The sequence below is a fragment of the Myotis nattereri genome (genome assembly GCF_964212035.1).
Source record: "Myotis nattereri genome assembly, chromosome: 4".
Taxonomy (NCBI): domain Eukaryota; kingdom Metazoa; phylum Chordata; class Mammalia; order Chiroptera; family Vespertilionidae; genus Myotis; species Myotis nattereri.
Window position 1 is genome coordinate 104,692,214 of NC_138079.1, and position 16,526 is coordinate 104,708,739.

At 55.9% G+C, this 16,526-nt stretch overlaps 1 protein-coding gene and 1 long non-coding RNA gene across 6 annotated transcripts; one reads left to right on the top strand and one right to left on the bottom strand.

The window, feature by feature from the left end:
* Positions 1-1,899: 1,899 nt before the first annotated feature.
* SH2B1 (SH2B adaptor protein 1) lies at positions 1,900-11,842 on the bottom strand. 5 transcript variants are annotated; one of them, XR_013995927.1, is made up of 11 exons: positions 11,776-11,842; positions 8,906-9,936; positions 8,318-8,419; positions 7,992-8,083; positions 7,730-7,905; positions 4,125-4,328; positions 3,725-3,936; positions 3,419-3,590; positions 2,862-2,961; positions 2,551-2,683; positions 1,900-2,266 (listed from the first exon to the last, which is right to left on the bottom strand). XR_013995927.1 is itself a non-coding variant. In XM_081089808.1 (10 exons), exons 2-10 carry the CDS (start codon positions 9,845-9,847, stop codon positions 2,253-2,255), a joined length of 2,103 nt encoding a protein of 700 aa, XP_080945934.1. In that variant the 5' UTR covers positions 9,848-9,936; positions 11,776-11,842; the 3' UTR covers positions 1,900-2,252. The 5 variants fall into 5 exon arrangements, 3 of the variants coding, with proteins under 3 accessions (XP_080945934.1, XP_080945932.1, XP_080945933.1); XR_013995928.1 differs by having other exon boundaries at positions 3,363-3,590; XM_081089808.1 differs by lacking the exon at positions 2,862-2,961 and having other exon boundaries at positions 3,363-3,590.
* A 93-nt stretch (positions 11,843-11,935) lies between these two features.
* On the top strand, positions 11,936-15,549 carry LOC308518202. Its single transcript, XR_013995929.1, has 2 exons — positions 11,936-13,077; positions 15,314-15,549. It is a non-coding gene; the product is annotated as an uncharacterized lncRNA (long non-coding RNA).
* Positions 15,550-16,526: the final 977 nt, after the last annotated feature.

Consider the following 16,526-nt stretch of genomic DNA (forward strand, 5'->3'; position numbering starts at 1 on the left):
GAGGAAGGCTGAGCAATGAGGCGCTGGCTCTCTTGGATTCCTCCCACTGGGGGTCTCCAAGCCGAGCTGGTTCTCCCTTCCTATGTCGGATGCTTAGCATGGGAGAGGTCCAATTCTGAAGGATGTGGAGCTAGAGCCTGGCCACTCCCTGACCAGTTCTGAACTCGAGTGGAACCATCCAGAAAGGCTTACAGGGAAATCGTCTCTTAGGTTCCTCCAGCCAAGACATGCAAATCTTGGAGTATAGGAGGGGTCCATGTACCCCTCCTCACCCATCTTCAGAAGACAAGTCCCAGAGGGCTGCCAGAGTTTAGAGGGAGGGGGAGCCTCGCAGCACCAGTTGCTGCTAGATTAGGAGGGGATCAGGCCCTACACTGCCTACACTGGGGTGCCACAGTCTTTCCTCACCATCTCACTTTTAGAATACATAGCACCTAGATCCCCAAACCATCCTCACCTTTACAAGGCCAAGTCTATCCCCAGTCTCCTAAGGCCAAGGTTTGGGGGAGTCCCAGGGATTAGATAGAACGGGGAGAGCCAGCAGGCTTCCCCTGGCTAGCCCAAAGCTGGGTGGCCTGTGAGCCCAGCTGTCCCCTGTCCATCTCCCGACAGGACACAGGCCCAGAATAGCAAGGTCATAAGCATGGAAAGGGCCAGGAGGTGGGGGCAGAGGCTGAGGGGCGTGAAAGGAAAAGGGAGAGGCAGAATGATAAGAGGCAGTGCTGGATGGAGGCGGGGAGGTGAGAGGGCCAAGCAAAATAGGTGAGAGTCTGCCATGGCTGGTGAGCTAAGTGGTTAGAGTGTTGGCCCTCTCACCGAAAGGTCTCGGGTTCGATTCCCCATCAAGGGCATGTACTTGGGATGCAGGTTCAATTCCCAGCCCCAGCTGGGTCATGTGGGAGAGGCAACCAGTCAATGTCTCTCTCACATCAATGTTTCTCTCTCCCCCTCCCTTCCACTGTCTAAAAATCAATGTGGGATGAGGATTAACAACAAATAGGTGAGTCTTCAGAATCTGGCCCTTCCTTGTTGGCACCCACTACCCACAGAGCTGGGAAGCCCAGGGGTGCCTTCCACTGGAGGGCACAGCGCAGCCAGAGAGCAGAGCCTGGGCTAGAGAAGGACTTGGCTGGGGGTGGAGGGACACAAGGAGGGCGGGAGCTGTTGCAGACTCAATACCCACAGGGCAGGCAGATCATGTGAGTGGTCTGCGGGGATGAGATGCGGAAGGTGGACCAACTGCATGGGCTGGATCATCTGATTTTCAAGAAAAGCCAATCATCTGAACTTCTATGTGGAATTTCAATGGAAACATTATCCAGGTCGAGCAAGCCGTGCCAGTAGCTCCCGCCTAGACGCAGCCTCCTGTTTTAGATGGCGACACTGAGGCCTGGGGGGCCGCACAGCGAGCGGCAGGCAAGGCCAATGCCCTCTGCCATCTTCCTCCACCTCCCAGCGCGGCTCTGAGACGGGGAGTGCCAGCCTGGCCTTGGGCCCCTCTGCAGCCAAACTGTGTGTGAAGTCTCTCCCAACACAGCCCCACGCCCAGCCCCAGCCCCATGGCCTCTCTGCCAGCTTTCTCCCTGAGGAGGGAGCCGTACTGAAGAATTCAGAGCAGGAAGGGTCCTTGGAGATCGTTGGTCCTGCTGCTCACTGTCCCGTCTCGTTAGGAGAACGTGCCTGGAGACCCCGAGAAGCACTGTTTGGCTCTGCCCTTACCGCTCAACACACAGGGCAGTCCCAAGAAACAATGGACAGAAAGTGCTGGACTAGGGAGCAAAGGGACTTCATCGGACTAGCCCTCTGGCCGCTCAGCTCTGGGGCTCACCACTCAAGTGGGCTACCTTCCTGACCCCGTCCCAGCCCTCATGGCAAACACTGGCCACAATCACCACGATGAACTGAGATAAACCCTTTTATTTATTTATGCTTCTCCATTTTGTTTAAAACAACAACAACAACCACCTTAATATTAACTGACAGCCCTTCCCCCTCACCCCTCCTTGGGCTGGGGGTAGATAATGGGGAAATGGCCCCCAGGGGCGGGGCTGACCGTAGAGCCCCTTGGAGAGGTAATGGAGCCCAAGTCCCCTCCCCAGGGGACGGGGCACCTGTAGTGTATGAACTGGGGAGTTAACGGGACTCTTGAACCTCTTCTTGTACCAACATACATCCCTTGGCCATCAAGGGTAAGGAAGCATATGGGGGAGGGGATTCCTACCGCTCCTCTATGTCCCCGCTCAGCCCCCGTCTCAGGAACTGAGGGCTGAGGAGCAAGAAAGTGGAGAAAGGGTGGGGGTAGGGTGTCACACAAAGGAGTACTGGTTATTAATGGCTCTGGGGTGGCCCCCTTCTTCTCCATCGCCCCCTAGTGGTAACTGCTGGAGCTGCACCATCGGTGTTGCTTCAGGGACCCCACCAGATCCAGGGCCTCCCTGGACCTCCATGCCTGGTGTCATGGCCTCTTCCAATTCAACCATGGGGACCAGCTCAACCACGGGGACCAGCTCTTCCTGGATCCCTCCACTGCCCACTTTCTCTTTCTCTTGCCTCTCTTTGGCTGCTGTGGCTGTTGCTGCTGCCACTTCTGACATCCCCGACGCCTCTTCTGCCCCAGGATGTGGGGGATCTGTCCATGAAGGGGGTTCAGGGGGTGGGGGTGGGTCGTGGGAGGTGTTCGGTTCTGGACGGGAACGGTAAGAAGACAGACTAATTGTGGAGGGTGGCAAGCTCTTGCAGCAGCCTCCCCTTCACTCTCCCCCCAGGAGCCATGTGCTATCTCCCCACATCCCCTCTTCTGAGCAACCCCCCATCCATGGAAGATGGATCATGGGCGGAGGTGAGAGGAGGACCACACTTACACACAGTCACTCGCTCCGAAGGGCATGAGGGTGGAGGAGGCATCGGGGTAGCATCGATCTCCCTCGCACACCCCTGCATGGCTCCCGGCCTGCTCTCGGCCTGGGGGGGAGGGGCAACGTGGGGACAGATGGGACGTGGGGGTGGGGAAAAGGGAGAGATCAGACAGGGACATCAAACATTAAGGGGAGAGGGAGGGGGATCAAACAGAGCATTCCCCAAAAGGGCAGGCCCAAGGCAAGGTGATGAGGAAGGGCAAAGACAAGGGGCGGTGTATCTAGGAGACAGACAAATGATGGAACAGCGGAGTCTGATGGAATGGGAATGCACCAACCCACTCTCAACTTCCTCCCGGCTCCAGCAGGAGCCCTCTGCCTTCCTACCTCCTCGGCATACATTTTTCCCCTTTGAAACCCCAACACACAGGCCCCTGCTCTCCCTGTTCTCCCCATCAAAGCCTCTCCTCTTCACAGGCCCCCACCCCACCTTTCTGGCACACACACCTCCTCACTTCTTGGGTGCACGGGCACCTCCTCCCCTGCAGACCTGCTCTGCTCACCCTGCTGCCGCTGGGAGGACACAACATAGCTGCCAAGGACAACATCACTGGGGCCTCCAGACTCCAGAGGGATGGGGTGCACCCGGAAATGCTTGAGCATATCAAAAATGGACTGGAACCACAGGTGCTGGACCCGGCACTGGCCCTCCTCGTTCAGCGACAGACGCAGGTGCTGAGGGCAGGATGAGCGAGGTGAAGCAGGAGCCCAAGCCCCTGCCAATTACGGAACACTTCTCCCTGATGGCATCGTCCCCACTCCGCCCGCCAGCTCCCTGCGGAGAACAGGCCTTTTCCTCCGTCACTCACCTTGGCCTTGCCCTGGAAGTTGAAAGTGAGGACATATTCGCCCCGCCTCGTCTCACTCTGACGTACCAGGAAAACACCATGGGAGTCGGTGCCTCCAGCCAGTACTAACTGGGCAGCCTTGAGTCGAGAGAGCATCCCGTGGAACCAAGGATACCCTGAGAGGGGCTGCTCCCCCTCACCTCCCTCTGATTCCCCCTGGAACAGGAATGACCCTTCAGGAAGGAGAGAGGGAGGGAAACCTGGGTGTCAAGGAAGCCTCCCCCATCCTGGGAGAAGAGCCTGGCTTCCCCTTCCTGTGTCACTTCCCTCCCCCTGGGTCAGCTCCCTCAGGATCCCAGGACAAGTTTCAGGTAGGTGGGCAACCATGCCTGCACACAGACACACCTCACACCTCTGGTACCTGTGGCCGTTTCTGGAGTGTCCAGGGATGGGTAGGGGGTTGAGAGGGGATGAACTGTCCCAGCTGGGGGTTCCTCTTCAATGGGGATGCGGGGTGGCAACTCTGGGGGAAGCAGTTCCATTGAGTCAAAATGGGAGGCAGCAATGGAGGCGGAACTAGGAGAGATGGATGCTGAAGGGCGGTCTGAGAGGCCGCCATATGCCCCTGGAAAAAAATAGGAGGGCAAAGTTGAGAACTGGAGAAGGTACTTTTAAAATTATATATATATATATATATATATATATATATATATATATATATGTGTGTATACATATATATATATATTTTATTGATTTCAGAGAGGAAGGGAGAGGGAGAGACAGATAGAAACCTCCTATATAAAAGGCTAATTGCAAACTGTCCCTTCAACCCGGAGTTTGACCAGTGGGCGGGGGCCGGCTGCTCGCCCCCCCCCCCCCCAGGCCAATAGGGGCAGCCGGCCAGATCCCACCCGTGCACGAATTCATGCACAGGGCCTCTAGTCAGTGATGAGAATCATTGATTTGCTGCCTCCTGCACACCCCCTACTGGGGATCGAGCCAGCAACCCGGGCATGTGCCCTTGACCAGAATCACACTTGGGACCCTTCAGCACACAGGCCAACACTCTATCCACTGAGCCACACCAGCTAGAGCTAGAGAAGCTACTCTTTGACAGGAGTGGTCTGCCTGGGCCACCTCCCACTAGTCCGCCCTGTGTGGACTGGCAGGGTCAGGTGGCTGAAATGTTGGATCCTTCTCCAGGCAGGGACCCTGATATTCTTCCACCAATAGCTAACTTAGATTTCATACACTGCTCAGGGGTTAGTTACCGAAAGGAGGTCCTAGAATCCAAAAGTGCCTCTGCCTTTTTTGTTGTTGCTGTTAATCCTCACCTGAGGGTATCTTTCCATTTATTTTTATTGTTTTTTTTAATCCTCACCCCAGGATATTTTTTCCATTAATTTCTAGAGTGGAAAGGAGGGAGGGAGATGAGAAGGAAGGAGGAGGGGTGAGGGGGAGAAAAAGAGAAAGAGAGCCGAAACCGGTTTGGCTCAGTGGATGGAGCATCGGTCTGCGGACTGAACGGTCCCAGGTTCGATTCCGGTCAAGGGCATGTACCTGGGTTGCGGGCACATCCCCAGTGGGAGTGTGTAGGAGGCAGCTGATCGATGTTTCTCTCTCATCGATGTTTCTGGCTCTCTCTCTCTCTCTCTCTCTCCCCTCCTCTCTGTAAAAAATCAATAAAACATATTTTAAAAAAAAAGAGAAAGAGAGAGAGAGAGAAACATCGACATGAGACACTGATTGGTTGCCTCCAGCATGTGTCCCCACCGGGGCTGGGGAATCTGCAACCAAGGTACATGCCCTGGACCAGGAATCGAACCCGAGACCCTTCGGTCCCCAGGCCAACCCTCTAACCACTGAGCCAAACAGGCCAGGTCTCCACTGATTTTTAGAAAGTGGAAGGGAAGGAAGGAAAGGGAGAAAGAAACATCGATGTGAGAGACACATCAATTGGCTGCCTCCTGCATGTGTCCTGACCAGGACAGGGGACCAAACCTGCAATTCAGGTATGTGTCCTTAACTGGAAATCAAAACCCTAACCCTCTGGTGTGAGGTCCGATGCTCTGACCACTAAGACACACTAGCCATGGAGCCACTATCTTTTGAACTGACAGCAGAAATGGAGACAAATATTTTTGCATTAAAAAGGGGTCCCTCGCCCCAGCTGGTTTGGCTCAGTAGACAGTGTCAGCTTGCAGACTGAAGGGTCTTGGTTCAATTCCAGTCAAGGGCATGTACCTAGATTGCAGGCTGAATCCCTGGTCTTGGTCAGGGCGTGTGTGGGAGGCTACCAATTGATATATATCTCTCACACCGATGTTTTTCTCTCTCTCTTCTCATCCCTTCCACTCTATCTAAAATCAATGGAAAAATATCCTCAGGTGAGGATTAACAAAATAAAAAAACAAAAATTTTTTAAAAAGGGGGTCTCAACTTGACTGGCCCTTGTGGCTCAGTGGTTGAGCATCAACCCATGAACCAGGAGGTCATGGATAGATTCCCATCAGGGCACATGTCCAGTTGCAGGCTCCAGCCCTGGTAGGGAGCATGCAGGAGGCAGCCAATCAATGAGTCTCTCTCATCATTAATGTTTCTATCTGTCTCTCCTTCTCCATTCCTCTCTGAAATCAATAAAAACATTTTTCTTGAAATGGGGGTCCTGCCCAGGCCCTGGCAAAATAAAAAAAGTGGGGGGGGGGTCCTTTTTTTGGTCAATAGGACAAAGCCAACTCTCAGAGGCATCAAAGATCCTCCTTCTATGCCCTGGCCGGTTTGGCTCAGTGGATAGAGCATCGGCCTGCGGACCAAAGGGTCCCAGGTTCTATTCCAGTCAGGGCGCATGCCTGGGTTGCGGGCTCGGTCAACGTGCAGGAGGCAGCCAATCAATGATTCCCTCTCATTATTGATGTTTCTGTCTCTCTTCCTCTCTCAAATCAATGAAAAAATATATATATTTTAAAATCCTCCTTCTAGCCCTGACTCTCTTCCTCCTCTGGACTCCCAAGGCACTTTCTTCTTGCTTGTGCTGCTCAGAGGACACTAAGCACAAACTCTCCATTTTAAAGCCCTGCTTTTTAGATGTCTTGTCTGCTCAGCTAGACTGTGAGCCCATGGAGGGCAAGGAGCTAATTTCAGGCATGCCTGCACCCCCCACCTTGCCCGAGCCCGAGCCTAGCAAAGAGCTAGGCAGGTACCAGGGCATTCCCGAATATCTGCCGAGTGGCAGGCGGGAATGTTGCACACGGTCACCGCTCAGATGAGTCCGTGTGCAGGGTGGAGCGCAGTGGCTCAGGCATCACGCTGGCATAGCCCATCTTTGTTAGTGACGCTCAGGTGACACTGGGAAAGCCATTTCTCTTCCCCGGTGTTAGCTGCCTAAGAACAGAGGGGATTAGAACTGACGGCTTGTAAGGTCTGTTCTAGCTTTAAGATTCTATCATTCATTTTACTCATCGAACACAGCCTACAGTTATATGCTAGGCACTGTGACCCTGAAACTCAGAATGGAGGGTCATGAGGAAAGGGTGTAGTAGAGTCTGGAAAGGTGAGCTGGGTCAGGCAGATTTACAAGTCTCTGTGTTTATGTGTGTGGGTAAGGGTATGCACATGCTTAGTCAGGCTAAGAAGTACAATTAAAGAAAATTGGTATCGCTGACACATGCACAGAGACACAGAGTCAGAGCAAAACAAAGATGTGTCCAAAGTGTTCTGGAAGCTTGGAGACGAGAACCGTATCTGCAGCCAGAGTGGTCTGCACAGGCTTATGGGAAAGGTGACAAGGCTGGGCAGAGAAGGCAGGCTAGGAGTTTCCTCGGAGCTTGTGTGGGGTGGTGATGCTGACGGTCCTACATGGCAAACTGGCTTAGCATGTTCTGGGACTAAAGACAAACATCTGGTGGGTGGGGGTGGGTGGCTGAGAGGCAGGAAAGAGTTTACGCTGGAGAGAGGGCCTGGAGCCCCAAAGCAGGGGGTCTTACATGGCAGGTCTGAGGTTCACAGCTCTCTAAGGCTCTACCTTACCCTGTGACAGGCGGTCGTTGCTCTCGCTGGGTCCCAGCAGTAGATCCTGGCTGGGCAGACTCTCTGAGTGATTCAGGCAGGGCAGTTCCAGGCTGTCTGTGTTCTCTCTTGTAAGAAATGAGGCCCCAGGGGCCAGTGGGAGGGTCATGGGGTGGGGACTGGTAGCAGGGCAGGGCCTGCAGAGACAGGGAAAATGGTGCTGGTAGGAATGTCACCAGGTGAGAGGACAGGCTGCTCCCACCCCAGCCCCTGGTTTCCTCACCCCGGGCTCAGGCATTCTTGGATGTCAGACACCCAGGCCTTCACATGTAGGGCATCAGCTGTCTCCAGGATATACTCTGAGGAGCCTTCCACCTATGGGACAAGAGGAGGTTCCATCGGCATTGCCAGTTCCTAGGGCCTAAGGCACCCCTAATGAGAATAAAAACATCCTGCCTCTCCCCCCTGCTCCCAGAAGAGCTGTAGCTTCAGGAACCTACGCTCAAGGAACCCGTCGTGCATGCACCTCCTTCCACCAATGCCCCTTGCTGTTATGCTTTCTCCCCAACAGGGGTGCTCCACGGGGGCAGGGGAGCTCACGGCTCCCACCTTAACCACAAATGTGTTCTCCCGATCAGGCATCTCCAGCGCTGTGGTCGCCCGCACATCCGTGATGGTAGAGCAGGGAATGCTGAGCCGAGGCCGAGATGCCTAGGTTGGAAGAGAACAAGATCCAGGCCTTTGGTGGGTAAAGACCATCTTTCCCTTCCCTCCAGAGATCCACCTTTCCTCCTACATCCTAAGGGAATCAGGCAAAAAGGAGTAACACTACTCCTTCAGTTCTGCCCACAGCTCCTAGCTCAGCGTCAGGAGCTAGCTTTAAAAACCAAAGCCTGGCCAGTCTGGCTCAGTGGCTGAGCATCAACCTGTGAACCAGGAGGTCACGGTTGGATCCGGGTCAGGGCACATGCCTCGTTTGTGGGCTCCATCCCCTGTAGGGGGCGTGCAGGAGGCAGCTGATCAATGATTCTCATCATTGATGCTTCTACCTCGCGCTCTCTCTCTCTCTCTCTCTGAAATCAATAAAAATATAAAAGACAAACAAAAAAACCAAGTAAGCCAAGCTATGCATGTGGGCGATGACCACTTTGGCAGTTCAACCATTCACTCCCAGTCACCCGCTCCTCTGGGTCTCACCTTGGGTGGTACAAAGAACTCCAGGCGACTTCCTCCTCCTCCTTCTCCTTCACTTCGAAGCAGTAAGCGACACTTCTGCCACTGAGGCTGCCCTCCTCCCCCTGAGGTGGGCCCCGCTGCCCCTCCGCCCCGGCCCACTCCAGCTGGGTCAGGGGCCGCCTCTTCCGCCCCCATGAAGCTCAGCAGCTCTTCCCTCTGCACCATCCCTGCCCCGTCCTTCAAGGCCCCTCCTCCCCGACTGAGTCTCAGCCTCTCAAAACGGTGAGTCCATCTGTCCCCCGGGGATGGTCCATCACTAACCAGCCCCCTGCCAACGGTCCCAGCCCCACCAGAGGAGTTGGAGTTGCTGTTTCCGCCTAACACTGGGGGGCCCGATGAGGTCTCCAGGGGCCCGGCCGGGGAGGGGGGGTCCACGGCCCCCCGCCACTGCAGGATGCCGCGGACCGAACCGCGGACGGAGCGGCCCACCGAACGGAGGGAGAAGCGTTTCTTGAGCTTCGGCTTCGAGGAGGAGGTTGTAGACGAGGAAGAGACCGAGGAAGGGAGGGGGCCGGCCAGGTCCTCAGACGACCGAGAAGGGCCCAGCACAGCCAGAGGCCCGCCCGCCCTGCAGCTCTCAAGGGACAGGTCATGTGGCGGGATCTCCACACTGGGACTCAGAGGGGCCGGGACGGGTGGTGAGAGGGAGCCAGAGGCCCGGGCCACCTCGGCTTCAAAATGCTGCAGGAAGAGCTCAGCGAAACGGCGGGAGAAGGCAGCCTCGGCCCCGGGCCCTGCATATTGGGGGTGGGAGGCCAGGTACAGGCGGAAACGGCGGGCAAAATCCAGGGCAGCGGCCCGGGCATGGGACTCACAGAACTCCCGCCAACTGGGGGGAGGGGGTGGTGGCAAGGGAGGAGGAGAGGGGAAGGCCCCGTCCTCCAGGGAAGGGGCACCATTCATGACGGTCCCCAGGAGGTGCAGAGGGGGAGCCTGTGGGGAGGGGCAGCAAAGAGGGAAGCGGCCAGAAGACACGGGGTGAGCGGCAGCAGCTGCAGGAGAGAGAGAGGCACATACACCGAGTCACCGCTGAGGTGGGACTGGGGGCAGAGCCCCACCCGAGCCAGACTCCCTCCTCTGGCCTAGACTCATCAGAGAGCAATGGGGAAGAGCAGCAACTGCTTCCCTACCCTTTCCAAGACCCTCGCACCCCACAAGCCCCAGTCAGCCAGCCCCCCACCCCGATGTCTAGCTGCACCCACCCTGCTGCCTTCCCAGCCCACTTCCCCAGGCGTTGGTTCCAGGAGCGATGAAGGGCCATCTAAAAAGTCATCTCCCTTCTCTGCAACAGACCCTCCGATGTGCACCATAGGCTTCGCAAGTGCCATTCTTACCTTTCCCCGGGGGAGCCTTAATAACCTCTATAACAGATGCGGACACGGAAGCTCAGAAAGGTTTCAGGGACTCGCTGGACCGACCTCAGCCACAGCCTCTCACTGCCCCAGCTCCAGGAGGAGCTAAGCCTACAGAGCTCAGAGACCCTGCCTCACGTGTCCCCAAGTCCAGCTCTCAGGGAGGGTGCTCACTGAGGAGGGTGGACGGATGATGGATTGAAACAGCAACTGTCTTGGAAGCTGACCCCAGGGCCCAGCGCCCAAGCCCTGTGCGAAGAGGGCCTGCAATGGCCACAGCCCACTTCTTTGCTGCCCCTTCAGTCTGGAGCTCAGAGGCAGCAGCACCAGGTGAGGAAAGGCTAGGAGGTCGGGTCAGGGCGAGTTTTTGCTGGTCACAAACTAAATAAAACGTAAGAGGGAGCGGGGATCCTCGGCCTTTTCACCTCCCTCTTCTCTCACTGGGGAGTGCGCCCTAAAGGCTGGCTAGCCTGCTGGTTAAGGCCATGGCTTAAGGAGTCAGACTTGGGATGAAATCCAACCTCTGACACCTATGAGCTGTGTAATCTTGAACAAATTATATGTCCTCTCTGAGCTTCAGTTTTTGTTTCTACCGGGAGAATTAAGTGGAACACAACGTAAGCACAAAATAAAGGACCACCATTATTGCTATCTTTGCGGGTTCCAATCTTCTAAAAGAGAAATTAGAGAAGGAAGAGATTTCCCGAGGTCTTACAACTGGCAAACGGCAGAGCTGGGCATGGAATTTAGCGCTCCTCCCCGCTATTACACTGGAAAAATGACCGGCACCAGGACTGGGGTGAAGGTAGCTCCGGAAGGTCTCCCCCAAACCCCAGACTCCTACTGAGCCCCACAGGCAGCACCCCCGCCCCTTCCTCGCCGGCCTAGGCCCTGCACACTCAGGTGCTCCAAGCACAGGGACCATCCCCAACCAACGCGAAGCCAGGAGATGCCGGAGTCATGGAGCACAGGGGCCCGAGCCAAGAGGTGCGGACACAGAAGAGAAACCGATCTCCAGGCAGAGGCCACCTCCGCGCACAGGCCCACCCCACCCTCCGCGCCGCGGGCGGACCCGGCGCCCTCGGGCCCGCTGACCCTGCGGCTCCTGGGCCGGGGACTCAGTTTCTCTTCTGTCCAACAGGACTCAGACCCATCTGCCCGGTGCACCTGCCTCTTGGCTCAGGTCTGAGAGTCCCCGAAGGGCGGGCGGCGGAGGGTGCAGGCTCCGCTCCTGGCTCGGACCTCCGGGCCCGCCGCAGCCCGCCGCCCCGACCCTACTCCCCGGACACCCTCTACCCACCCATTCCCCGGGGCCGCCGTCTCCGGGGGGCCACCCCGCCTCCTGCGCTCTCCGCGCCGAGCGCCCCCCTGCCTCGGGGGCCCCCACGCCCGCTCCCACCCGGGGCTTCTCGGAGGCGCCAGCCGGGTCGCGGAGAGGAAAGGAGGACTGGGAGAGGGGGGTTCCGGTTCCGGTCCCACCTGCATCTCGGTCCCCGCGGTTAGCTCCGGCGGCGGCGGCAGCTCCCGCTCCCTGCCCCTCCCCCCACCCCGCGGCGGCCTCCAGCCCGGCTCTGCGCAGGCTCCGGGACCCCTCTCCCGTCACCGGAGGCAGCGACCATAGAGAGGAGCGGGCGGGAAGGGCACCTTCACGCTCACTTCCGCCGTCCTCCCGCCCCGCGCTCCCGGCGGCCTCGGGGACGGAGCGGCCGAGGCGGGGCTGCGACCCCAGCGGGAGTCCGGGGCCGGGGAGGGGAGTCGGCCTCAGAGAAGCCGCGGGAGAGGGTGGCGTCGCGAGGCCGCCGACGGCCAGAGTGGTCGCCGGGCCCGGCAGCAGCGAGCTGGGAAGGCGTTTTGACGGGCGCGGCAGCCTAGAGCGCCCGGCCCGGCGGCGGCGGCGGCGGCGGCGGGGATGCCGCCCCGAGGAGCTGGTCCCGGGAAGACGGGGGTGACCTCGGTAAGGCCCCGCGAGGAGGCGGAGCCTGGACCGGCGGCCTTGGCTCCTCGAGGAAACGGCGAGAGGTTGGACGAGGCTCCCTCTCCGACCTGGGGATCAAGGCAGGGGCGGGGAGAGCGCCAGGAATGACGCCCGTTTGGGCCGTGTCGGTGGACTTGGGAGGCGGCGGACGTACAGTCCGGGGCCCAGGCGAGCCGCCAAGGCCGGAGACAGAACCTGAGGAGCGTGAGGGTGCAGAGGAGGCTCACACCGAGCGCAGAGACCTGTCAGTCCGGTTCCTCTGACCGCCCGACTCCCCGCGCAGTAAGGGGACTGCTTGCTCGAGCGGCTGAAAACCCCGGAGTGGGCTCCGCTTCCTCAGGGCGACCCACCGGAGTCAGGCCGAGAGGTGCCGGGAGCCCGTGCCCACCTCCTCCCGGCTCCGGCCCTCCCCGGCCCCAGACGCTGCGTCCTCGCAGCTCCGCGCCTCCAGCAGGAGCATGCCTCTCCCCTGAGGGGCGCCGTGTTTCCAGAACTGACTGTAGCTTTTCGGGCTGGGTTCAGTGCTCATCCTGGAACACGGAGGCAGGACCCAGGAGCGTGGCGATGGGGAAAAGCCTGAACTCACACGCGCACGTTGGTGCAAGGCCGAGGCCGCCTGGCGCCGCTGGGAACATCCACTGTGGCCTGGGCGGCCTTGGTGCCCCCAGCCTGCGCTCTAACCGGACATCGGCGCGCAGATAGCCTTTGTTAATGCCTCCGTCCATCGTCGTCCACCCATCTTCCCGGTTCAGAGAAAGATATCGATGGGAAAGAGTTTAGTTCTGTGGCCGCCTTCTTCCTCCCTGGTACCGGACACTCACCTTCTCTTAGTTGGCCCGTCACTGTCTAGGACAGGGATCGTGGGGGAATGCAAGGAAAGCAAGGGGCTGGTGATGAGGTTAAGTTTGGAAATGTGGCCACGCTGTCCAGTAAAACGTTCTGCAATGAGAGAAATGTCCTATGTTGGCACTGTCCAATGTGGTAACCACCAGCTGCATGTGGCTAGTGTGACTAAGTGTTGTAGGCCCTGGGAATGGCACCAGGTGTCGGACCAGTGGGGTTCGAGTTAGACCAAACCTGGGTTCAGCAACCTTGGTCCTTGGGTTCTGGCTAGGTAAGAATTCAGAGCCAAGATAACATTTATTTGGTAAATCAAGTTAGTGTGGAAGAAGTAATTACTAGAAATGGGCTTAGGAAACAAGTCATGAAGGTAAAGGGAGGGCCCTTGGAGCTTGGGAGTGAGGAAGCCAATAGGGGTGAAAGGGGGTGGGGTTGGGGAGGGGGGAGGGGGGAGGCAGGGCTAGCAGAGCCCACTGGGTCCCCTTCCTGAGGGTTTTAAGGGTGGAGATTTTAAGGGTAGTCCCAGGAGAAGATCTCAATAGAATAATCAGCTGCTTTCCAGGTGTGTCCTTTCAGGGTTGTGGTTTCCACTGATTGACTGGCGGGCACCAGGAGGGGGGGTGGGGGGGGTCATTATTCAGCGCAACTGGTCCTGACATCAGACTGGCTGGTTTTGTTGTTTCTCTGGGCCTGGAGCTGAAACATAACTCAGGCATAGATATTATCTCTAGAGAGGAAAGGTTAGGGGTCCAAACGCCATAGCGAGAGATATGCTAGGGGAGGAAAGGTCATCGGGGGAGCAGGGTCCTACCCTTTAATGGATTGTCTGTTGTTAGGCACCTGGGGCTTTACACCCTGATGACCTGCACCTGGCCCATTGCCCTTGCTCTGCTCATGTCTGTCTAACGGCCTGTCACAAAGAGCATGTGGCTAGTGACTACTGTATTAGTCCAGGAGGTGTCTGGCCAACCAAGTGGGGCTCTTCAGCAGAGATGGATCAGTGGTCTGAACTGCACAAAGCGGTTTAGTGGTGATCAGACATGATAGTGGTTGAAACATGGATATGAATGACATTGTCCAGGTAATATATGTAGAAGGAGGAGGGCCAGAGCCTAATTGGGGAACGAGACAAAGAAAGAGGCGTAAAAAAAATTGCAGAGGTGATGTCTTCTTCCCAGAAGCAGACCCTGAGATGAGGATTTGTGTGTAAGTTATTTATTTAAAATGTGCTACAAGAAGAAACCAGTAAGGGAGCGGGGAAAGCAAGAGAGAAAACCAAGCAAGCATGTGATCTCAGGCAGCTTTACCATGGGGGAGCTCTGGATGTTAAGTTATGCCTCAGATTTGTCAGGAAATGAGGGAACTGGGCCTTACATATACCAACATCCCTTAGCTGTTGACCAAGGGTTGCCCCAGGAGATGTCAATTCCAAGGCCAAGCCTCCAACATTCCTCAAACGAAAAACAAAAACAGAAAAGAAAGAAAAACCACCTGGAAGTTCTATTAGAAACCACACACCAAAGACCAGGGGGTATGGGAGTATAGAGTGTATATGGGGGGGGGGGGGGGGGGATGGGCAAAAACAAATGATAGAGATCCATAATACTGCTATTGTCTTCTATAATGACTACCATTGCTCAGTGACCTTGGGGAGAATAATTTTAGGGAAATGGTGGAAGCAGAAGCCAAATGGAAGAACAAATGGAAGGTGAATAAGTGGGAGGAGGGATGTGGAGAACTATCTCACAGCTTGACCAAAAGGAAGGAAAGAAATATGGCGGGCTGTAGTTTGAAAGGGAAGAAAAGATTTGCCTGTGTATATCCCGAGGAAGACCTAATTATGTCAAAAGTCTAAGGAGAAAGGAGCCAGTAGAAAGGATGGTAATTGAAGGAATGAGTTTTGGGGGAGGTGGGAAGGATGGGATCCAGGGCCCAGGTTAAGCCAAGATACTGATAAGGAAGTGAGAAACATGTCTTCCTCAGTAAGAGGGCATTTACCTCTCAGGATGCTTTCAGCTACAGTGGAAACTCCAATTTAAGGTTGATTGAACATAAAAAGGGGGGGAATTTGTTGGTTCACAAATTTGAAAAATCAAAGATAGAATGACTTCAGGCATGCTTAGAGCCAAAAGCTCAATGTCCATTTGAACTTGGTCTCTTTCTCTTAGTTCTGCTTTTTTTCTGGACTATCTTCATTCTCAGGCAGGTTGTACCCTCAGAGATAGCAATATGGCTGCCTGCAGCTGCAAGCTTACCGGAGTAACAACCCTAGCGGAAAAAGATCCTGGCTTTCCCAACAGCTCCAACAAACGCAGTCGGGTTGAATTTCATCAGCTCAGCTTGGATCACCCAATAAACATCTGTTGTATAATAAAGAATTTGTCTGATCTTTGTCCCATGTTCCTGGCACAGAGGATTAAAAGTACTTGGTAATTCCAGAGTGATAGAAGTGTCTGTTATTCATGAGCTCCTTAGGTGACTCACGGCAAGCCCCTAAATATCTTCAGGATGGGGGCTGGTCACCACAAAGACCAGCGTTGTGATAAGAGGGTTGGGATTTTGAGCCAGCTCAGCATCCAAGGAGGGCAGGGAGGGGGCCTGGAGATTGTGTTCAGTCACATGGTAATGATTTAATCAATCATGCCTAAATAATGAAGCCCCAATAACTACTCTGGACAGTGAAGCCCAACCAGTTCTTCCTGGTTGGTGAATGCATTGATGTTCCAGGAGGAGGAGATGTTGATTCCATGGGGAGAGTGGACGGATGCTCTGTATTTGGACCCTCCTAGACCTCACCCTATGTGTCTCTTCATCTGGCTGTTCCTGACTTGTATCCTTGATTATGAAACTGTAAGCATGAACCATAGTGCTTTCCTGCATTCTGAGTTGTCCTTGCAAATTATCAAACAGGGAGTGGGGGTCAAGGGAAACTCCCACATCTGTAGCCAGTTGGTCAGAAGTGCAGGTGGCTGGGGGACTCCACTTGCAGCTGGCATTTGAGGTGGGGGCAGTCTTGTCAAGGACTGAGCCCTTAACTCGTGTCTATGCTAACTTTGGGCAGTTAGTGCCAGAACTGAACTTGGTTAGTACGCCAGTTGGGGTAGAAACAGAATACTAACCCTGAACCAATACTTGCAACCAGGAGGGATAGAGTATGCTAATTTGTAAACTGGATCGTGGACCCATCTGAGATTGGGGTGGGCTGAGGATGGCAGAAGGTGGTGCTTTAAAGGAAAAACAGGGTCCGACTGAAGGGAAGTGGTTGCTTGTGGGATTCTTCTGGAGGTCCTCCTGACCCTCCCTCACCCCAAGAGAAGGGGCTTTCTGGTATTTTGTCTTCTTTCCTGGATGTCACAATCAGCCTTGGTGCTTTGGCCTAGACCTCCTGGCCCTCCAGGTCATACTCGGTTCTGTC